At 38.7% G+C, this 21,146-nt stretch overlaps 1 protein-coding gene across 7 annotated transcripts in view; it reads left to right on the forward strand.

Annotated features, from left to right (window-relative positions):
• Positions 1-21,146, forward strand: part of CTNNA2 (catenin alpha 2) — a 1,159,566-nt gene that overhangs the window by 342,224 nt on the left and 796,196 nt on the right. For all 7 annotated transcript variants that reach the window (XM_023224974.1, XM_023224976.1, XM_023224980.1 and 4 more), the window contains one exon: positions 17,252-17,418. In XM_023224974.1, coding sequence (XP_023080742.1) covers positions 17,252-17,418 — 167 coding nt within the window. The remainder of the gene's footprint in view (positions 1-17,251; positions 17,419-21,146) is intronic.

The raw sequence follows: 21,146 nt of genomic DNA on the forward strand, positions 1-21,146 counted from the left end.
CAGTCCTCTATACAAAATGTAAATTGTAATAGTTTCTTTAATCATGGTGTTTGGCAGTAAGCGGTCTCATTTTTCTGGAACTGTCTATTTTACTCTAATTTTAATTAATATTTTAGCAAGGTATAAAATTAAAGTTTGCCAAATGCTTTTATTCATTGTGTTGAATATATTATGCCACTGTCTCCTGGCTTCCATTTTGTACTTGAGAAGGATGCTAACGGTATCATTTTTATTGTGTTGTGTCTGTCTTTTCTTCCTAGACAAACTAATACCTTGTTTTTGGCCTTTGAATTTTCCAATTTTACTATGCAGCTATTAAATGTGGACTTCTTTTTATTTATCTTGTTCAGTATGTATTGGGCTTCCTGAATCAGAGAATTTATTTTATATTTCAAATGTGGAAAATTATCAGCCATTATCTCATAAAAAGGGCTCTTTTTTATTTTACTTATTCTTTTCTTTGCAGTTCTGATTAGACTTATGCTAGAAAATTCCTCTGTATTCTTAACATGTGTATTTTTTCTTATGTCTTATTTCTTCAACTATTTGTGCTTTTTAAAATTATTTTGGTTAATTTCTTCAGCTATCTTCTAGTTTTTTTCTTAGCTGGGTCTAACCTGTTATTTATTTCTTCCTTTGAGATTTTATTTCTGTTATTTCTAAAGAAAATCTATTTGATTCAGAGTATCATGTCCTTAGTTCATATTTTCAAGTCCTGTTCTAGTTCTATAAGTATTTTTAAATATTCATTTAATATTTTCTACTCTATACTTATATTTTCTGAAGTTCTTGGATTGTTAATTCTGCCACTAAGCACATCTATAGTGCTTTCTTGAACTGTATACTAATTTTTTTATGAAGACTTATTTGAGAGAGTCTTGTGTTTCCTTGGAAAAGGGTTTGTTTTCCTTTGGCTAAGGGCCACTAAAACGCTCTTATCTGAGACTATTTTTAAATAATTTATCTGCTCCATATTTCCCATTCTGTACAGAAAGTATAAAATTATTCTCTACAGACACATGAAGACAATACTGTGTGATAATAAGTTATCATTATCAATTATGAATGAAACCATGCAATTTTTCCTGTGACATTTCTTTTCTGGACTGAGACAACAAGTTTCTTTACCATTTGTCTTTTCCACAGGGCATTTCTTTCCTACTGACATAGCACTTTAAGAATCTAAATTTTATCTCAGGTGGACAACTGTACAGTTCTATTTCCTGTGAAGGTCAAGACATTCTCCTTTTCCTTGCGTGGCCACAACTCTAGCTTATAAGTTGCTAAGCATGTGAATAAGTTATTAAGAATGCGAATAACTCTAAAGTTACCAATGCTTCATAATCAGCTTACATTATTTCAATCATGCTAATTTCTTTTTCTTTCTTGTATTTGTTTATGTATTTTGACTTAGAGATTTTTCCTTTCATGTATAAAGATGTTTGCTGAACTTTACATGCATTTCCAGGTGTTGGAGACTTTTTAAATGCTATTCAGTCTCTCACATTCTCTCATCTTACCTTTAAAATGAGCCTATTATAAGAGATATTATTTTATTCATTTTAATGATGGCATTTTTTAAAAAGGCTCCACTTCTTGGCTGGGTACAGTAGCTCACTGGTAATCCCAGCCCCCCCGGGGAGGCCAAGGTGAGAGGAGCACTTGAGGCCGGGAGTCTGAGATCAGCCCAGGCAGGACAGCGAGACTCCCTCTCGTATGTATGTATGTATGTATGTATGTATGTATGTATGTATGTATATATGTTTGGAGACATACAAAGGGTCTTGCTCTGTTGCTCAGTCTAGAGTGCAGGTGTGATCTCAACTCACTGCAACCTCTGCTTAGTGAGGTTAAGTAACATGCAAAGTCAAACAAGAAAACAATATCAGAACTGGAACTTAAACTCAAGAAATCTGAGCCCTGTTTTTTTATTGGTACATTCTTAGAGACAAAATACAATTCTTTGAAGAGCTTGTCCTGCTAATAACTTTTGTTTACTTAATATTTTACTAGAGGAATATAAAATACTATTAGCATTATTAATTTTATTCTTAATTTTCCTATGGAATGACAAATAAGCCTAAGATTCAGAGGAGTCCCAAGTTCTAACTGAAAAGAATGAGTAAATGATATCTAATTTTTAAGAAGGTGAGAATTTAAAATGATTAATGAAAATCTATCATGGGATGAAGTATTAGCCCTTTTTTGTTGCTCCTTTTGGTCTATAATTAGTTGGCACACATGTGCAAAATAGGTGCAAAGCAGACTAATCTTTATAGATGATGAATAATTTATCATTCTACTATAAGGTGTGCTTTCTTCAGGAAAGCAGTATGTGATCTTTATATGCACAATCAACGATCCTTTAAATATGTCTTCAATCTTAATGAAGAAATGTTAACTGGGACGTAACAGTAGAATTCATTACCCTCTACAGAGCAAAGGAAAAGCCAGATGTTTGTGCTTGCTCTTGTACTGTTGGCTACCTTCAGGCTAAGGGAGGCTGTAAAGTTGTCTCTAGTTATAGAACAAAAAGGATTTGGGACTGATTACAACGTGATATCCATAATATCATTAGTTGAATATTTATGAATCAGGACAAGCACAAATACTTACATGTCTGAATTCACTGTGAGAGAAAATGGTCTTTTTGTTTTGCATCTCCTACTTTACACCTGAAAGGATTCTTTAACTTGGAATTGTGTGTAGATAACAAATAGATCTATTAAAAATTACTAAAACCACACTCCTTCTCAGGAATTAAATACAGTTGACTACTCATTGTTTCTACAGGGCATCCAGTAATGGATGCATGGTGGATTCATACCTCACCTTCTTTTCTACGTTAATATAACAGCCTTGGATTACTGTGACAGAGTGGTGGCCTCCGTGAGGGCATGAACTGGATCAGCCTGGGCTGCCAGTATCCCTGTCCAGTATATCACAGTGCCTACTTCTTCCTTCATGGCCCTAAATACTGCCTAGAAGTGGCTTAGAATTTTGCTTGTTAAACTTAGGTTTTGCTCAGTAATGCTTAAGCTTTCTGTCTCTAAAATATAAGCTCTCTGCATCTACAGCTTATTTGGCATTTGTATTTTCTTACCCAACCGTATCTTTAAACTCCTTTTGGTGAATAAAACCATTTGCTGTTCAGAGTAGGAGTTGAAAACCAACTTTCCCTACATTGTTCAAAACCAGTTCTCATACTGACCACAATGAAACACCTTCCAGCAGTGCCCCAACGCAATTGCTAAATTACTCCAACTCCAACTCCATAATGTGTAAATGACAAAGAATTAAACAACCATGATTGTTTTCTTAAAAAAAATCCATGTTAGCGTATTAATCCTTATTGTAATGTCATGCAGAGTAGAATGCGAACATCAGCAGGCTAGGTTATTCTCTCTATAGGCAGACCTATGTGGGAAGTTAAATTGTACTCCTAATGGGAGTTTTTAAATTTGTAGTGAAAAATATGTTTGCCTAGGGACCGTGCACCTACATTCACTGGCAGGTACAAACAGTGCAATTTTTGAGTCATTTATAATTATTTTCTCACTTTTCCTTTAAAGGAAATAAACACTAAGAAGCACAGAATGCAGCTCCCTTTTCTTGGAAGCAGCCTGCAAGAGGCATGAAGACCCTGAGACTGCCAAGATAATCTCAGAATGAGTCCAGATTTAATTGTTAATACACCAAAGAATATCCAAAAAATCTGAAAATACAGGAAAAATTGATTCTACTTATTTTCAGTTTAACAATAGGATCCCTGCTGTATATTTGGATGTACTTCATAAGAATAGTGTCTGGAGGTTGAAGGAAAAAATATAGAGCTTATTATTTGAAAATTTAACTAGCTTTGAAATAAATAATTTTATCCAATATTTCCTGACATGTTGGATACTCTACATTATTTTGTCTGAGTTAGTGGGTCATATTTCCCGTAGTAGGAGACAAAAGGATAAAATTCACTGACTTCCTGTGATCTTCATCCTTTCGTTTATTGCTGTACGTCTCCCTCCAACTTCATGCAACTGGTATGATAAGTTAGGCCTCTTGGCCTCAGAAATCTTGTTAGAAATAAAATAGGGCCCAACAGAGAGGGACCTTTGGCACCTAAAGCCCACTTTTCATTTAGGTCTTAATGTTAGGAGGTCAGAGAGGCCTTGAACTTGAACTTTTGATGCAGGCTTGCTCAATATGAGGCCAAAGGACTGCTTGATGATCAGTAGCGTATTTTCCTGGGACATTTTCATCTATACTCTTTGTCTTTTAGAAACTCATCTATACTCTTTATCTTTTAGAAACTTAGCCAGGAGTGTGGGGTGGGGATTGGGCTGTGTGTGACTGATCTCTGCCATCTCTCAAAGTCATGATTAAAAGCTGCCATTGGAGGGATAAAGAATGAAAACAAACTACACACACACACACACACACACGTGCGTATATATTTGTGTGTATCTGTATATACATTGTGTGTATTTGTGTGTGTGTGTGTGTACATATGCACCCTTACCTTTTATGATAGCTAAGTACTCACTACATACTCATGATTCACAACTCCCTAAACACAGCTGCTTTTTTTTTGTTTTGTTTTGTTTTTTTTATTTCTAAATGTCCACTTAGGGGGCATTTCGCTGTAGTTGTTCTGCAGGTGATTCTCGTTAGTGCGTCTTTCAGAACCATCAAGCTAGAAGTAAGTAGGGCAGAAACTGTGACTTCATCTTGAATATCTAGGACCTAGAAAGTGTCTGCTACATAGCAAGTGCTTAATAAATGCTTATTGAATAAATAAAAGAATGAATGAAATGATATATAATTCTCTATATACTTCGTACACAAGCACACATTTATAGATGTGATCATATCATCAATGGTGCAAACTAAGAGAGTAAGGACAAGATGTCACTGCTATCCAAATCTCCCAAATGTCCCTCACCCTTAAGGCTGCATATCAGGCATTTGGAACATTTTTTTTTTTTTTTTTTCCCCTTTCAAGCTTGATGTTTGTTTTAACTTTATTTTACTTATTTTAAAAATGTACTTTTGAGTTGGAAGGAGAGAAGCCCATCTGAGATTCATCATGACCCTAGTGACAAGCTATTGATCACAGGAGTGAAGAAAGCTTTGATAGCACATTTTGGCAGTTTGTCTTTTTGGATTTAGGGTTTTTAGTTACCTTAAATCAATTTCGTTCATTACCCATTGTCAGATCTTCTTGCTGTACAAATATATTTTTGTTAGCTGTGTTTTATTATGGTTTATACACTGATGTTCATTTAAACGTTATGTCTTCTTTAAATCCTCTTAATATAGGAAACAGAATGGTGGTGATGTCGGTGCCTCCCACAGTTTAGTAAAGAGGCCTTGTGGCTATAATCGCATTTAACAAACTGCCATTTCTCTATGAAGAATGGAAAATCAGTGGTAGGTCAGAAATTAAAGGCTATGCCATTTAAATTCTAAAACCTGACCATTCTAGTCTTTTCACCCAAAAACCAGTGAAGAAAATCAGTTTTCCCCACGTTGCATTTTAAAATATAAGTTAATTGAGCTGTAATTTTATAGCATCGTTTACCATGTTCATACCAATTACTTGGAACATTTTTTCTAGTTTTGAAATATGTGGTAGAATTTTCTATCTTTAATCAACTTTTCTCATTATGAGAATTGTTCCTGTGCTTTGTTTAGCCAAAGACTACTTTAGAAAAAGCTAAGTTGACTTGTTATTTTACTGTGTAGCAATTTCAAGGCTAGTTTATTTAGCTATAGTCTATAAGATGCAAAGTATAAAATGTGCCTTTTTTATACTTCTCATTTGCTTTTCTCTCCATTTATATTTTAATTGATATGAAATCAGTCATGCAAGAATTATTCAAGTATTATTCAGTTTTACTAATGCAAATTTGGAGATGCCATAATAAATTACAAATACATACACATAAGTGGAGTATCAGGACATCCAAACTGATATACAAAGGCTTCAATTATATGGATTAACTTGGGGAGAGTAAGTTGTGAATTTGTGAAACTGTATCGGAAACAGAATATTTCCCCCAAAGTATATGGAACTGCAGCAAATACAAATATCAGAGTTGAGAGACCCAGTTTCCGGTCTGAACTCTGCCCTTAGTTGATTATTTGAGCTTGAGAAAGCCATTAAATGTTTTGATAGTTATTTTCTGAAATTCAGACGTTTAGTTCCACCAATGAGCTCACAGTTAATGTCTTTCAAGTATATGTAGTAATTTAGATACTGAAATAGCTCAGAGTAACTTATGACTGTTTTGTTTTTATAACAAGTTAGAAACCAGATCTATTTCTTCCAAAGCAGATTAGAAATATCTTTTTATACGTACATGTTAATAGGCTTAAAAAGTAGTGTAGGAACAAACAAATCATCTTGACTTGAATATTTAGCAGATATTTAACATTTGGAAACCTGGAGAGAGTTGTTTGTTCCTTTTTTAATGTCAGTTGTTATTTTCATAATGCAACCTCAGCATTAGTTCTCAGGCAATGGCTAATGAGCATTCATCTTGACATTTCACTTCTTAAAGGACATTTAAACAAAGTTCTCAAGATCTACCCTATAGAAGAGAAGATTATATTTTTACGTGTGGTTCAGAAGAGCATATCAAAGACCAAATAGAATTTAAAAAGTTAACAATTAAAGCTATCACAGGCAGGGTGCTGTGGCTCACACCTGTAATCCCAGCACTTTGGGAAGCCAAGGCGAGCAGATCATGAGGTCAGGAGTTCGAGACCAGCCTGACCAACATGGTGAAACCCTGTCTCTACTAAAAGTACAAAAATTAGCTGTGTGTGGTCATGTGTGCCTGTAATCCCAGCTACTCAGGAGGGTGAGGCAGGAGAATTGCTTGAACCCGGAAGCGGAGGTTGCAGTGAGCCGAGATCATGCCACTGCACTCCAGTCAGGGTAACAGAGTGAGATTCCATCTCAAAAAAAAAAAAAAAAAAAAAAAAAAAAAAAAAACTAGCACAAATTGGAATGGTTTCCTAGAAAGACAAAGCGTTTTTTGTTCTAGAGGTCACACCTGTTTCGCATCTGTTAAAATTTCATCTGCATGATGTCCTCCAAGGTATTGTTAAATTCTGGAATTTGGACATTAAATCCATCCTCTGTACTCTGCATTTCCTTATACAGTATCTTAAGGAGCATGAGGAAATCAAGATGTCCTCTACATATGCATGTCGAGATGTTGAACCTGAATGCTGCCATCTCTTTGATTCAGAATTAGATGCTAGCATGTTTGATGCTCCTGCTATCTCTGTTTGTCCAATCTAGATGGAAGTTGTAGCATTGATTCTTGTTTTCCTTATAACATTAGAAGGTTTTTGAAGTCACACTTCAACTACCAAGTACTGTAGCAGGGTACTGACATTTCAGTACATTTTGATTTGTGTCATGGTTGTAGGAGAATACAAGTACTGATCGATAGAAACATTTATTGACTTAAGAATATAAGTAAGTCAGCAGCATGCTTTTTATAGAGAGACTTGACTTACATATTGAAATTTGGGGTTTATAGAAAAATTAATTTATTGGCTGCTTATATGCTTTACAAGATAACTTACAATAGGTTTTCTTTAGTATATATTTGATATAGTGTCCTTATTTCAGAAATATATGTATTGCACAATGAAATTTACATTCCATCAATTTATTTTCTCTTTATGTGTAAAAATATTGAACAAAATTGAGTTCACTGTTGGTCCTCTATATGCCATTTTTCTCTTAAGCTTAGATCATCACTGTTTAACATTTCCTAATTTATGGTCTTCTCTTGCATTCAAGGCCAAAACAATAATCACCTTTTTATGGAATGTGGCTATTGCTACATTTAACAGGTCTTTGTAAGGGTCTCATTTTTGAAGTATGCCATATTGCGGCTTCATAATCTTTCTGGCTACAGCAATGTAAAATTACCCTACACCCTCTCCTCCCAACCCAGGGAAAGGCTACAGCTGAAATAATTAAAATCCATACGGTTAATGATCTGTGCCTTCTGCAAGGTGGCGCATTACTGTCTCTAACGATGTTTAATAGCTCATAACATTCAATACACTTAATCATTAGTTACTGACATTTCTAGTACTTTTGCATACTGGACATATCTCGATAGGGCAAAAATTACACTGGAAAAGACTCAATTATCTGCCTTGCGAAAGAACACTGACCAAAGGAGAACATGCATTTGTCTTTGGAGCTGCTCTTGCCACTGAATTAGGGCTGTAACAGAGCCATGTGTCTATAGTGGGATTTTGTTAGGTGAGGAAAGTTTGATTTGCTGGTGTCACATTGGGCTTTGCTGGCCTCTCAGCAACAATGGGACTGAGACCAAAGTCCCTGACTGGGATGTCAGGAGACAGGGATGCTGACCCCCACCAACCACCTGAGCTGGGCACTTGGGCTTCTGTGTCTTTATGTGTAAGATGAGAAAGAGGTGCTGAATGATGCCTGAGGAGGTTCCATGCAGATCTGAAATTCTCCAGTCTCAACATCACTTCAGAGGTAGTGGCCCCATCAGACTGCTATCATTTTGGACCTAATTTATTGTTTTCTTGAGTTTTTGGAAAAACTAAAGAATGATAAAGAGACCATGGAGCCCACTACCCTTGGTAGAATGACAAAGTGATAGGCAGCCTTCTCATTTTATGATATTTACATAGTTTTGGTATGGCTTGCATGATAGGATTTTTTTTGAATAAGCAGATAAGGCTTTCTTCTGAATACTGCTTATTTAGGCCAAATATTATCTTGTTTTTTGATAACAGGCCCTGAATAGTACCAAGCATTGCTGTAACTGCTTAGTGCTTCAAGTGTCCACAGGAGGTAGCTTATTTTAATGCAGATTCTTTTTGAGAAAAGACAGGACTTCATCATCCCTGAGCCTTAGAGAAAGATTCTGATTGTTGATTGTTGACCTTTTCCCCAATCACAGATTTGAGTCATAGCCACCCTGGGGTGAAATGCATGCATACATGTCTCACATTCTTGATAGTTTCCGAAAAAGTGTTAAGACTTTTTCCTTCTTGCTAGCAAAGGCCTATGTGGGCAAAACAGAGGAGAAGCAAAGGAATTACTCCTTTCACAAGCACTTTCCTTTAGCAAATGTTTTGGTTTCCTTGCTATTTCCTGAACTTACAAATCCAACTAAAAAGTTCAAAAATGAAAAAAAAAAAAAAAAAAAAAAAGAAAATACTTCAATTATTTTATTGTAGAGTGTATAGCATCTGGGATTTCATTTGCCTTTTCTCCCTGCTTCAGTATGAATTCAACATGGTTCAAAATGTAAAGTGCCAGGCAGGCCTTCCTTTCCTCCCCACGATAGCATTCCTTGAGGGAATATACCTTGTCAATTGATGTAAGGTATTATGATTAAAGAAATTAATGTGCTACAATTATGATTTCTACACTGACCAAGCTTACAGGCCAAGGAAGGAGGGAAAACTCAAATGCAAACCTGCACAGGCAGTCACAAATCATCCCTAACATGTGACAATAAGGAATGGGGGGGCTGGGAATAATTGGAGAATTGTCTTTGTTTAGGTCCTTGTTCCTTCCCTTCCTGCCTCCTACCCTCCCTTCCTCCATCCTTCCCTCTCTCACTTCCTTTCTTCCTTCATCCCTCCCTCTGTATGACTCTCCCTCTGTTTCTCCCTCCCTGACTTTCTCCTTCCCTCCCTTTCTCCTTCCGACCCTTCCTCCCTCCTATCCTTTCTTCCTTCCTTTCTTTCTCCCTTCCTGGCTTCCTCCCTATACTCTGTAAACTGAATAACACAATTTACTAGTCTTCAACTCCTAATCTAGGCGCAGACAGACACATGTAAACAAATAATTTTCACACAGTAAACAGGACGTTAAAATAAAGATATTTCTAAAGCACTGTTTTTAAGAGGATAGACTGCACAGCCAGACAGATTTTGAATGCCTACTTCACCACTTACCATCTGTTTGACCTTGGCAAATAATAGTCTTCCTTTTCTGTGTTCAGTTTCTTCAGATAGAAGGGGTGACAATGAGAACACTTCCTTCATCAGATTCTGTTCAACAGTGTAAGAGTTGATACAGGTTAAGCTCTCTGAACAGAACTTTGTACATGGTGAGCTCTTAAAAAGACAGCTGTTCTTATTATAGATGAAAGAGTTACATGCTAAAATATTAAATCCAGATAGATACAGCCTAATAAGATCCTAAAGTGGAAGGAATCTTGGGCCACCCTGCAGCACTACCCTCTTGCTGCTGGAACCATCCCAGAAGAAGACATTCCTATGTTTGCAAATGTAGTTAGTGCAGAGGCCCTCAGCCACGTCAATACCTGCTTACCTCATCTTTTCAACACATTGCCCAACTCTGCATGATTCTTGTCAAAGAACCACTCACTTATTTCTTCCAAGAAAAGGAGCCAAGAGGCATGATGTAATGCATGAAGATCTTCTATGGTGACCTTGTAACTTCTGTGGTGTTGTCCACTTTGGCCATGCATTTAACATTTAAGTTTGTTTTGTCTCAAATGAAGATAAATCTTTTCCCACCTTGCTTTGAAAATTAGCTAACCAGACCTGTAAGTGGTTTTCAAGTATTACATTGCCTTACAGACCACACAAAATAATCAAAACAATAAAATGTTCTGAAGTTGGACACTGTTGACTGAATTACCATTTTAAGATTTGGTTATGTATTTTCCTTCACAGGCTCTGTAAGTGTGTCAGCTCAATCAGGATACACAGTTTGAGTTACAGAACTGGCTAAGGCTTTGGGAACCTGTGATCAGGTTCCCTCACTAATGTTGCTTTCCTCTCTAAAAACATGCTTGAGTTTCTGCATTGCTCTACAGGATCCATTTTTCAGAATCATTTAAGATCTGTACTTCATGGAAAATACATGTGAAAATGGTTGTTAGGCAGGTGTAGGTTATCGTGAAAAGTGAACAAACTGGTTAAGAGGTTTGAAATGTTTGCCCTTTTCCTCATCTTTTTTTTTTTTTTTTTTTTTTTTTGAGACAGAGTCTCACTCTGTCACCCAGGCTGGAGTGCAGTAGTGTGATCTCTGCTCACTGCAACCGATGCCTCCCAGATTCAAGCGATTCTCCTGTCTCAGCCTCCCGAGTAGCTGGGATTACAGGTGCCCACCACCACGACCAGCTAATTTTCTTTTTTTTAGTAGAGATGGGATTTCACCGTGTTGACCAGACTGGTGTTGAACTCCTGACCTCAAATGATCTGCCCACCTCGGCCTCTCAAAGTGCTGGGATTACAGGTGTGAGCCACCACACCAGGACTTCTCTCATCTTTTCTAAGAATTCTGTAACACAGGGAGAAATATTAAAAAAATGAACTATCCGTCTATGCTGGGTAATTTATGTAATTAGATAAAGGAGAATTATGCATTTAGACAAAAGATGATATGCAATTGTAGCTATTATATGTGAAAACTGCTGGTTAAAAATATAGGCATACAGAACTTTCTAGAAGTTAGCTTGTCAGCTATTGTCCTTGGTTATTAAGATGTGAATGCTCTTTTGGCTTCTTTTAATTGTATTTTTTTAGTTCTCTTAAGGACCACATACTTATTTTATAGCAAAAATGTTGACAATGTAAATTACCATGTAAGGTATAGGAAATACATTGAAATTCCTTTCCCTACGTGGCTTTTCATGTCTTAATCTGCTCTTATTCTGGCTGTTTCATTACATTTGCTCTGTGGTTTGCCTTTTTCTTCATTTTCATTCTCACACTAGTTTCAGTTTTCATCATTTGATTCCAGGGAGTAAGTCCAGTGCTTGCCATTGCTGAAAGAGTGAAAAGAAAAGATTTTTTTGTTTGTTTTGTTTTGAGATGGAGTTTAACTTTTTTGAAACAGAGTCTTGCTCTGTCACCAGGCTGGAGTGCAGTGGCACGATCTCGGCTCACTGCAACCGATGCCTCCCGGGTTCAAGCGATTCTCCTGCCTCAGCCTCCCAAGTAGCTGGGACTACAGGTGAACACCACCATGCCCAGCTAATTTTTGTATTTTTAGTAGAGACAGGGTTTCACCATATTGGTCAGGATGGTCTCGATCTCTTGACCGCATGATCCACCCGCCTCAGCTGCCCAAAGTGTTGGGATTACAGGTGTGAGCCACCGTGCCCAGCCAGAGTTTCACCCTTGTTGCCCAGGCTGAGTGCAATGGTGAAATCTCGGCTCACTGCAACCTCTACTTCCTAGATTCAAGCAATTCTTCTGCCTCAGGCTCCCTGGTAGCTGGGACTATAGGCACCTGCCACCACCCCTGGCTAATTTTTTTGTATTTTCAGTAGAGACACGCTTTCACCATGTTGGCCAGACTAGTCTCGAACTCCTGACCTCAAGTGATCCACCCACCTCGGCCTCCCAAGTGCTGGGATTACAGGCGTGAGCCACTGCACCTTGTTTTGTTTTTTCGGGCCAGGTCTCACTCAGTCACACAAACGGGAGTGCAGTGGTGCAATGACAGCTCACTGCAGCCTCAAACTCCTGCGCTTAAGCCATCCTCCTGCCTCAGCCTCTAGAGTAGCAGGGACTGCCCTGGCAATTTGATTTTTAAATTTTTTTGTAGAGATAGGGTCTCACTGTGTTGACCAGGCTGGATAAAAAAGACGAGTCAAATCCTCTTCAGCCTCTAAGACCATCAACAATTCTGAAGTTTTCATCTTCTTCACCTAGCACTCTTTGAATCTTGCTTTTCACCACACTTTTTCACTTACTTCTCACAGTTTTTCAGCAGTTCAGTTGTCAAGCATTTAGAGTGCTGACCTTACATGTAGGCCTCTGCCTTCAAGGAATGAGGCACAGGATATTTGTGCCATTTTGGTTCATGACCTGATTCCTACCTGACTTTTTTATTCCTAAGGCTCTATGTTCCACATGCCATACTTTTCTTTTCTCCTTTTTTTTTTTTTTTTTTTTTTTTTTTTGAGACGGAGTTTTGCTCTTGTTGCCCAGGCTGGAGTGCAGTGGCATGATCTCGGCTCACTGCAACCTCCGCCTCCCAGGTTCAAGCGATTCTCCTGTATCAGCCTCCTGAGTAGCTGGGGTTACAGGCATGCGCCACCACCCCCGGCTAATTTTGTATTTTTAGTAGAGATGGAGTTTCTCCATGTTGGTCAGGCTAGTCTTGAACTCCCAACCTCAGGTCATCGACCCACCTTGGCCTTCCGAAGTGCTGGGATTACAGGCGTGAGTCACCATGCCCGGCCCATGCCATCCTTTTCTTGTATTTATTATTACTGGCCTGCATCATTCCACATTTGAATTGATCTTACCTCAACCTGATGAACAATTGTGTATTCATCCGAATGCCTTCAGGGTAGCCTAGGAACCAGAATAAGCACTGATTTAAAAGCCAAGCACCATTTTTTTGTATATATTCTATCTTCAAGCAATAAGTACTTTTATTGAGCATATGTTGTCTTGCTTCTAAGGAAGAAACACAAGAAGTGAAACCAACCAAAACATACACTTTTTAACCTGTAACTAGGAGTTCACCAACTCTTCTTACCGCATTTTGGAGGCGTGAAGTGGTCGTGATAGTAGTGGTATTAATGAATAATGATCACCCTTTATGGGTAAGGCCCTATGTTGGGTGTTTGAATGCATCATCTCTAATTTTAACTCTCATGGCAGTCTGTGAGGCAGCTATCATTATTTTCCCTGTCATTTCACAGTTGACCAGACTGAAACACAAAGGTTGAATAAGCACTAGCTCACATATTTGGTAATAGTTGGGGTGGAGTCGAGATCTGAACCCAGGTCAATGTGACTTTGTTTATCCTTTTTCATCCGTGAGTTAATACATGTAAAGCTTTTAGAACAATACTTATATAATAAGCCTTTATATGGAAGCACTACATACATGTTAAAATTGTTATTTTCCCTTGGTCCCTTATTTGGTAATGTTAATTTTTCTTCTCTTCAGCAGGTAGTAGTGGCTTGAGGACATCAAAGGCTTTACTATAGAAATGCTGCCCTGAGTTAGATCTATAATCAAGTACATGGGATTGAACAAGAATGTATATAAAAGAAGCAGGCAGATCTCTTGCACCCTCTCTTCACTTCCCTCTTACGCATGCATGCTATTTCTTAGCGAAATATTTCAATCTTATAGAAAAAGCACTTTTCTCTACATTCCTGGGAAAGTAAGCTAATTTTATTCTGATAAACTTGCCTATCAGTTTGCTTCAGTAATCTTAAAGCTGCAGGGACATAAGATGTATTAAAATTATAGCTGATTTGAGGTTGCCTTTCCTTTGGCATCCTTAACAACGTGAAATCATTTGTATCTGCTTAAAATGAGCTTTTAGTTTAATTTACATTGAATGAAATCATCTTCTACTTATCTTAGAATAATCTCAGAATTTAGTTTGAGTTTTCCATCCAGAAAGGCAGATGGCATTTTCAAACGTGGGTCTTTCTCTCTCTCTTTCTCTCTCTCTGTCTCTTCCCTGTCTCCCTCTCAAGGACATCTGCTGAGCCACTCTTGGGGTGCCTGCTCTGGGCCTCAGGTTGATTAGCTCCACCTAGGAGCTCTGCACTGACACGTGTCACCCATCAGCTTTGAAGCAGTATTGCTGACCAGGTGGTTGGCATCTGCATGAAGTGCCAGTACGCTTCTGCCAGATGCCCGATGGTGCTGCTAAGACAGATGGAAGGAGTCGTTCCGGGCCCTCCAGAGCCCCTCGTTCTGGCAAGACCTGTCTTCTGGAATGATGTTGGTTCATTCCGAATGTTCAATCTCAACTTGAAAATATATTGGATTAGGCATGGTTCTTCAAGTAAGCCACAAGCTCCACCTGCAGGGAAGGGGTGTGACTGGCCTCTCCTCCTGGGGCTTTCTGTTCTGCCAATAGCCCTACCTGAGTGACCTACTCTTAGCCATGCTAGGGCTCATACCGATTTAACCTGCAGGAACTGGGATCAACCATGTAGCTACCTGGGTTCATGTGCAGAATAAATCTCCCTTTCCCTTGAATAAGTGGATCTATTTCAACAGTAACTGACTTATCTATTAGTATCTTACACAAATTTGTCTAGCTCTACTTGTGGCGCCTTTCTCAATAGTTTGTTGGATTTATAATGTTCTTTCTACCTCCACTGTATAAAGTAGGGGAAAGGTGGCTTTCTTCCCCCCACCACACAGGTATTTGCCAATGACTCTTTTTATTTATGAGGAGGAGGGGCAAGAGGAGGAGATGTGTGTAACCCTGTGGCAAGGATGGGACACTTGGATTGAGCTCTAGGACCATACATCTTGAAAATTCATCATTGTGCCACTAGAGTAATGAATTTTTTAAGTTTCTCCCATGTTGTTGTTATATATCAAACTATTTGTTTGTGCCTAGGAAAAGACTAAGCTGGTTAGCAATATAAAATGCTTATTGTAGATGGTAGCCTCTTTAAAAAATCCAACAGGGCAATATATTTCCTTATACGCCCACATTCCCAAGTATAAAAAGTATCACTGTGAGGGTTTAAATAACTACCACACTAGCTGAGAGAATTACTTTTTTTTCTGATTGGCCTATAAAATGGTAAGAGGTGATTTTTATTTTTTCTTATAACTTAGGATTAATTACAAGATGCACAGACTTTCCATGCTATCATTGGCTTTATTTAAATGAGCTAGATTTTGCTTCGTGAGTAGTAATCATTACTATAAAAATTGAATAAATTGTTTGATCTTGAGTTAAAAAATCTGTCATATTAACTGTTTGTTCTTCAAGTTTATTGAAGCTTTTATACCCCTGTGTACACTTTGCTATATGAAGCTCCATTTGTGCTTTCTCGCAGTTTTCACTCCCCAAAGTGGACATTCACACACTGATTGGTTATCAGTCTCAAAGACTGTTAATTACCTCTTTGTTTCCCACTCCAGGGTCACTTGGTGCAAATATATACCTGACTCTGGTATTGTGTCAGCCCTCATCATCAGCTTGAACCTTTTATCTGGTCTTCACATCTAATCAGCCCTTAGATTGGTTGGTTGCGTCACACAGATGCATTTTGTACTCCCTTCCTCTCCCATCTCCTTGGTCCAGGCTCTCACCACTGCTCTCTCAGACTAAAACTGCATTTACCCTGTTAACTGATTTCTCTGTCCTGGTCTTCTTCCCCTCCAGTTTATTTTATGTAATATGACTAAAATAATCTTCTAAAAATAAAAATCTATTACTGTAACTTCCCACCCTGCTGAGGGTACAGTCCAAACCTCTTACATGGTGTTCCAGGCGTTACTGCCTTTCTCCAGCCCCCTTCCTGGTGGGGCCTTCCAGAGAACTGCAGGTCTCTGTACTCAGCATGGGGCTCCAGGCTTCAGAGCCCACAAAGTGTTCATGCTGCCTGAGATCCCCTCCCCACCTTTGTTTTCCTGGTGAACACCTCTTTCTTTTTGCATCCCATTAAAATGGACAACTTCCCCCTAGTCTCCCACTAAATGAGCAAATATTTGTCCTCTCTCCATTGCCTACATTCTTAATCTTGTCTCTTGTGGCACGTAATTACTGTATTCTGATTATGTGTCGACATACCTGTTTACTCTTGAGACTGTGAACTCCCTGTGCCTGGATGTTCTTAGTCAACTTTGTAATCCCAGAGCCTAGTACAGAATTTGACACAAGTGTGTGTTTAGTAAACATTTATTTAATTGGTTCAGTTCTCTTCTAAATGTTCTCTATATCGGCAAACAGGTTATTAAGAGGATTAGAAGATTGGATCTTGGGTGCCTCTGTGAGGTGTTCTTGTCTGATTAGCTCAATTAAGAGTACAGTGTTAACGAGGCCAAGGTCTTAACTTTCAATTCTCTGTGGGACAATTAACTTTGTACTTCAACTGTCAGTAACTTCAGTGAGTTGCATGGTAAGTTGCCTGGTATCATTGGTTTCAAGGCAAATGCGGAGAGAGGATGATTAAGCTCAAGGCAAATCCATCTCAACTATTAGACAAATGGAATTAAATATATTCCTTATTGATATCAAAAGCATGACTTCATACTTCAGTGTGAAATGAGCACCTTGTTTGGTCCACAGCACTTACCCACATGTACTGATGTACTTGACTCAAAGGGCTCTTTGCTGCAATAGAGGTGGCAGAAATACCACCTGGTCATCAGAGTTTTGCAGTAAAAACAGTAATAGTCCATTCCCAGATCTTTAGGATGGCCAGCCTCTAAGCCTCTTGTCTACCCACCTGCCTCTCCGTGTCTGTCTTCCAGGTGAGACGATGCGCATCGCCTCCTCCGAGTTTGCTGATGACCCATGCTCGTCGGTAAAGCGCGGCACCATGGTGCGGGCGGCAAGGGCTTTGCTCTCCGCGGTGACACGCTTACTCATCCTGGCGGACATGGCAGATGTCATGAGACTTTTATCCCATCTGAAAATTGTACGTATGTAGAACTTATCAAAACTTTCTTTATGTGAGTGGCAATCTTGACCATGTGTATTACAGCTCTGGCCTCTACTCTAGATGTTTCATTGCTCCCCAGATCACTTCGTTACCTACCCATGTGGTGTCCACCCCCAACTTTTTCTAATAATAAAATTATATTCAATAATATATTCAAAGAGTTTTGTAAGACTCACTTGAATTATTTTTTTCCTAAAAACTGAGAGTTTAGATTTCTCCTTACTTCCTGGAGTGTGTAACAGTACATTCTTTTAGGCTACAGAAGCTGGACGGGGTGGACCTGCCTTTGTCCTGTCTCAAGATTCAGAGCAATGTTGTTCCATATGATAGTTCAGGTTGGGGTCAGCTCTGCTGAGTAGCTGACCACCTGTGCCCACCTTAGTGTGGATTACATGTTGAATATATTTTGCTATCTACTCTAGCCTTGCTCTCCTGTAGATATATGGATTTTGAACCATATATTGGCAGTTAAAAGGGGCCCCATCCACATTTCTCATGGCTAAAGTCAACCTGGTTTCACCAAGCCTGGCATCTAAAATATCTGGATTGGTTCTTTCGGTGGACACATGCTTGTCCCACTAACCCATAGAACACCATTATATGTGCCTTGCTTTTCATGGTTTCTTTTAATTCTTTTGCTTCCTAATAGAAGTGAAGCCCTGCTCTCATCATAAATTTTAATGGAATAGTGATTAAGGCTACCTCCCCAGTCCTTAAGTACTGGTCCTTTTTCTGTTTTCCTATTTGCTGATTGGTATCTAGTTGCAACAAGGATGGTTCAACACTTTAACAAAGATGATGTAACTTAGCTGCTTGGGAATATGGCCTCTGCTTAGAGAATTCCTATACCATACCCTCATTGAAATATGATTCCTGAACAATTGGCACTAACTCTGGACTGATTGCAGGGTCCTTAGATGATGCGATGCAAGCCACATTTTCCTTTTTGGAGAACCAACCAGTTGCTTGCTTGGTTCCCCCACTGTTCTGGGCTTTCCTGGATTATCATGTTTCCTATCAGCCAATCTTCCTGTCTTATTTTCTTTATCAGTGAAAACAGGGTTATGAGGAGGGGCCAGGAGAGATAAGAAATGAATAACGAGAGCGTGTTCTCACCTCACCGTTGAGCTCAAGTTTGTTCAGTAGGAGGGATCACCAAGAAATTACTTAAATCATAACTATTCTCTGTCAAAAAACCTTGGGCAGGATCTTTTACACAAGCTGGCCCCAATAAAGTAGCCAAGATTTCCAAGTTTTATATAAATTCTGGAAAAATATGAAAGGCCTCAAATTCCAACACCTACAGTCTGAGCTCCGAGGTCATAGACATAAGGAAGCATATCTCTTTATGGCTTCTATACAGGTTCCTGAGGAGCAAGGGACACCAAGAAACTGTTTGGAAGTTTGTTTGTTTGTTTGTTTTGTTTTTTCTTAGGAATTTTTCAGGGAATGGGTTCTGCAAAGCCAGGAAAGGCTCTTGAAATTGGATGAGGTGAGCAGTTTGAGGAGAGACTTTACCTATTTCAGAGGCTGTTGAAGGGCAGTACAGTACTATAATTAACCATTTAGCTGCTAGAGTCAGACTAACTGGGTTTAATCTTGGTTTGGTATCTACTTACCATCTGTGTGGCAACCTACCAGGTAAATCTGAGATATCTCATCTGTTAAAGTGGGACTAATGGCAGTGCAGCCCTCAGGTGGTGGGGAGGTTTGAATGGGGACGATTCCTATGAAGCACTTATCCCAGAGAATGGCACAAAGTGAGTGTCCTGTCAATGGCAGCTGAGTAGGCAGTATAAGATCACTGGAACCACTTGTAGGCTGCCATACTTGCTGCCATTCCTCCAGCCCATCTCTGTTATATGCATCTTTTCAGTTACACAAAACTTACTTCTCAAGCATGTTTTGTTATCTTTCCCTCACAGCCTAGGTAGTCTTCGAAGGCAATATTTTAGGATAAGTCTTTCCACAGAAGGACAATCTTCCTTCACCCCAGCAAGGAAATAATAGGACTGAACCTAAAAAAATTAACCTTACATCTCACATGTCATTGTTTGCTGTGTTGTGCTGTGCTGTGGAAGGCCCTGTCAGCAACTGTCAGGGAGTGATGATGGGCTGAATATCCTTGCTGAACTGCCTACACTCCACATTCGAAAAGAGTGATAAATCCAGGGCGATGACGCCATGTGTGGTACCAGTTGCCTCCTGCAGCCCTGCCTCTCAGCCCACCTGTTTTGACCAGTGCCGTTGGCTCATCAGATCACAGAAGCCTAATGTAATGGGGAATCAATTGCAATCTCTTCTCCACAGAGCCGAGTAAGGGAAGTTAAAAAAAAAAAAGATTTAGCACAAAATCATGGAAAGGTCAACCTGGCAATATTAAGTAGTTCTGTCAGACTGTCAGTAGTAAAATTAAAAATGATTGTAGACTAAATAACACATTTGTTCTACTTAGAGCGCATGTCTGTGGCAAACAGCTGTGGTGGAATGTTGCTATCTTGTGGAGCAAATGAGAAACTACAGTTCCTGGTGCTGTCAGGTGTTTTCTCTCATGAGCTCTTGCCCCAACCCCCCCCACCCCCGCAAAAAGGAGAGTATGTCAGTAATTCGTTGCAAACAAACATAGCACATAGTTCTACTCAATAGTATGTCAGTTCTTTTGCGCAGAAGCGTATCTTCTCAGGACTGATAAAGAAATGTATTGTCTGCAAGCTTCTATTTATTTGTTTTTCTGTAACGCAGGATGAAGAACATATCAAATATCTTTATGTGTTTTGATGAAGCAAGTTAGAAAATATTTACACCTTTCTCAAGGATTTTTTAAATAAACAATGAGTTTCTTTACCACCTGGATGATAAAACATAGGTGAGAAAGAAAAGAGTGACAGTTGCTTTCTCATAAGAGTCAAGTAGTGACTCTGGTTTTCTAGTAGGGTTCAGATTGAGTAATACCCTGTAGTGAGACTACAGCCTCCGGCTGTGTTAACTGCTACATATCTCTTTTACCTTTAAGTGTTACACATAATATTCTACTTTTTATCTTTTAGGCCATATGTCAAAGTTTTATTTGTGTTCTTTCAAGATGTTAATTTTTCTCATCTCTGAGTAACTTGGAGGAACATGGAGAGAATTACCTTGTTTCGCAGCAACTTATATTCACATTTTTTCATTAGCAGTTCACCAGGTTGATGAAGAATAGTCACTTAAGTAATCATGGGCAAATGTTGTTCAGCCTCTAAAAATGAGTGAGGGATTAGGACCCCTGCCAAGGTCATGTGGTTTGGCAGTGTGTAGGTCTCTGCATTTTGCTACTTGACAATTACATTTAGAAACTTAAATGTATATGGCTACTGAGAAGTTCTTCTCAGATAACACGTAGATGTCTTAGTGCTCAAGTTATGCTACTTGTTTGCTACTTGTTCTATCATGCAAGTATTTGTGGTACTTTAATATTGAGTTCTCTTTGAGTATATTATATTAAAGATTCACATGACTGCAAAAGGCTTTTGCTGCTGCTGTTATTTTAAAGTCAGCAGGATGGTGATAGAACAGTAGGTGACTTACAGTTCTAGTGCCCACTTAGCACCCAAGCGAGAATTTAATGCTCCTGAGTAAAGCTAAAGTAATCATTTACATTTCAGACACCATTTAAAAATACTGAATTATAATCAATTTTATTGTTGAGGCTGCTGGCAAATGATTTC

This window comes from Piliocolobus tephrosceles, chromosome 15 (assembly GCF_002776525.5).
Source record: "Piliocolobus tephrosceles isolate RC106 chromosome 15, ASM277652v3, whole genome shotgun sequence".
NCBI lineage: Eukaryota > Metazoa > Chordata > Mammalia > Primates > Cercopithecidae > Piliocolobus > Piliocolobus tephrosceles.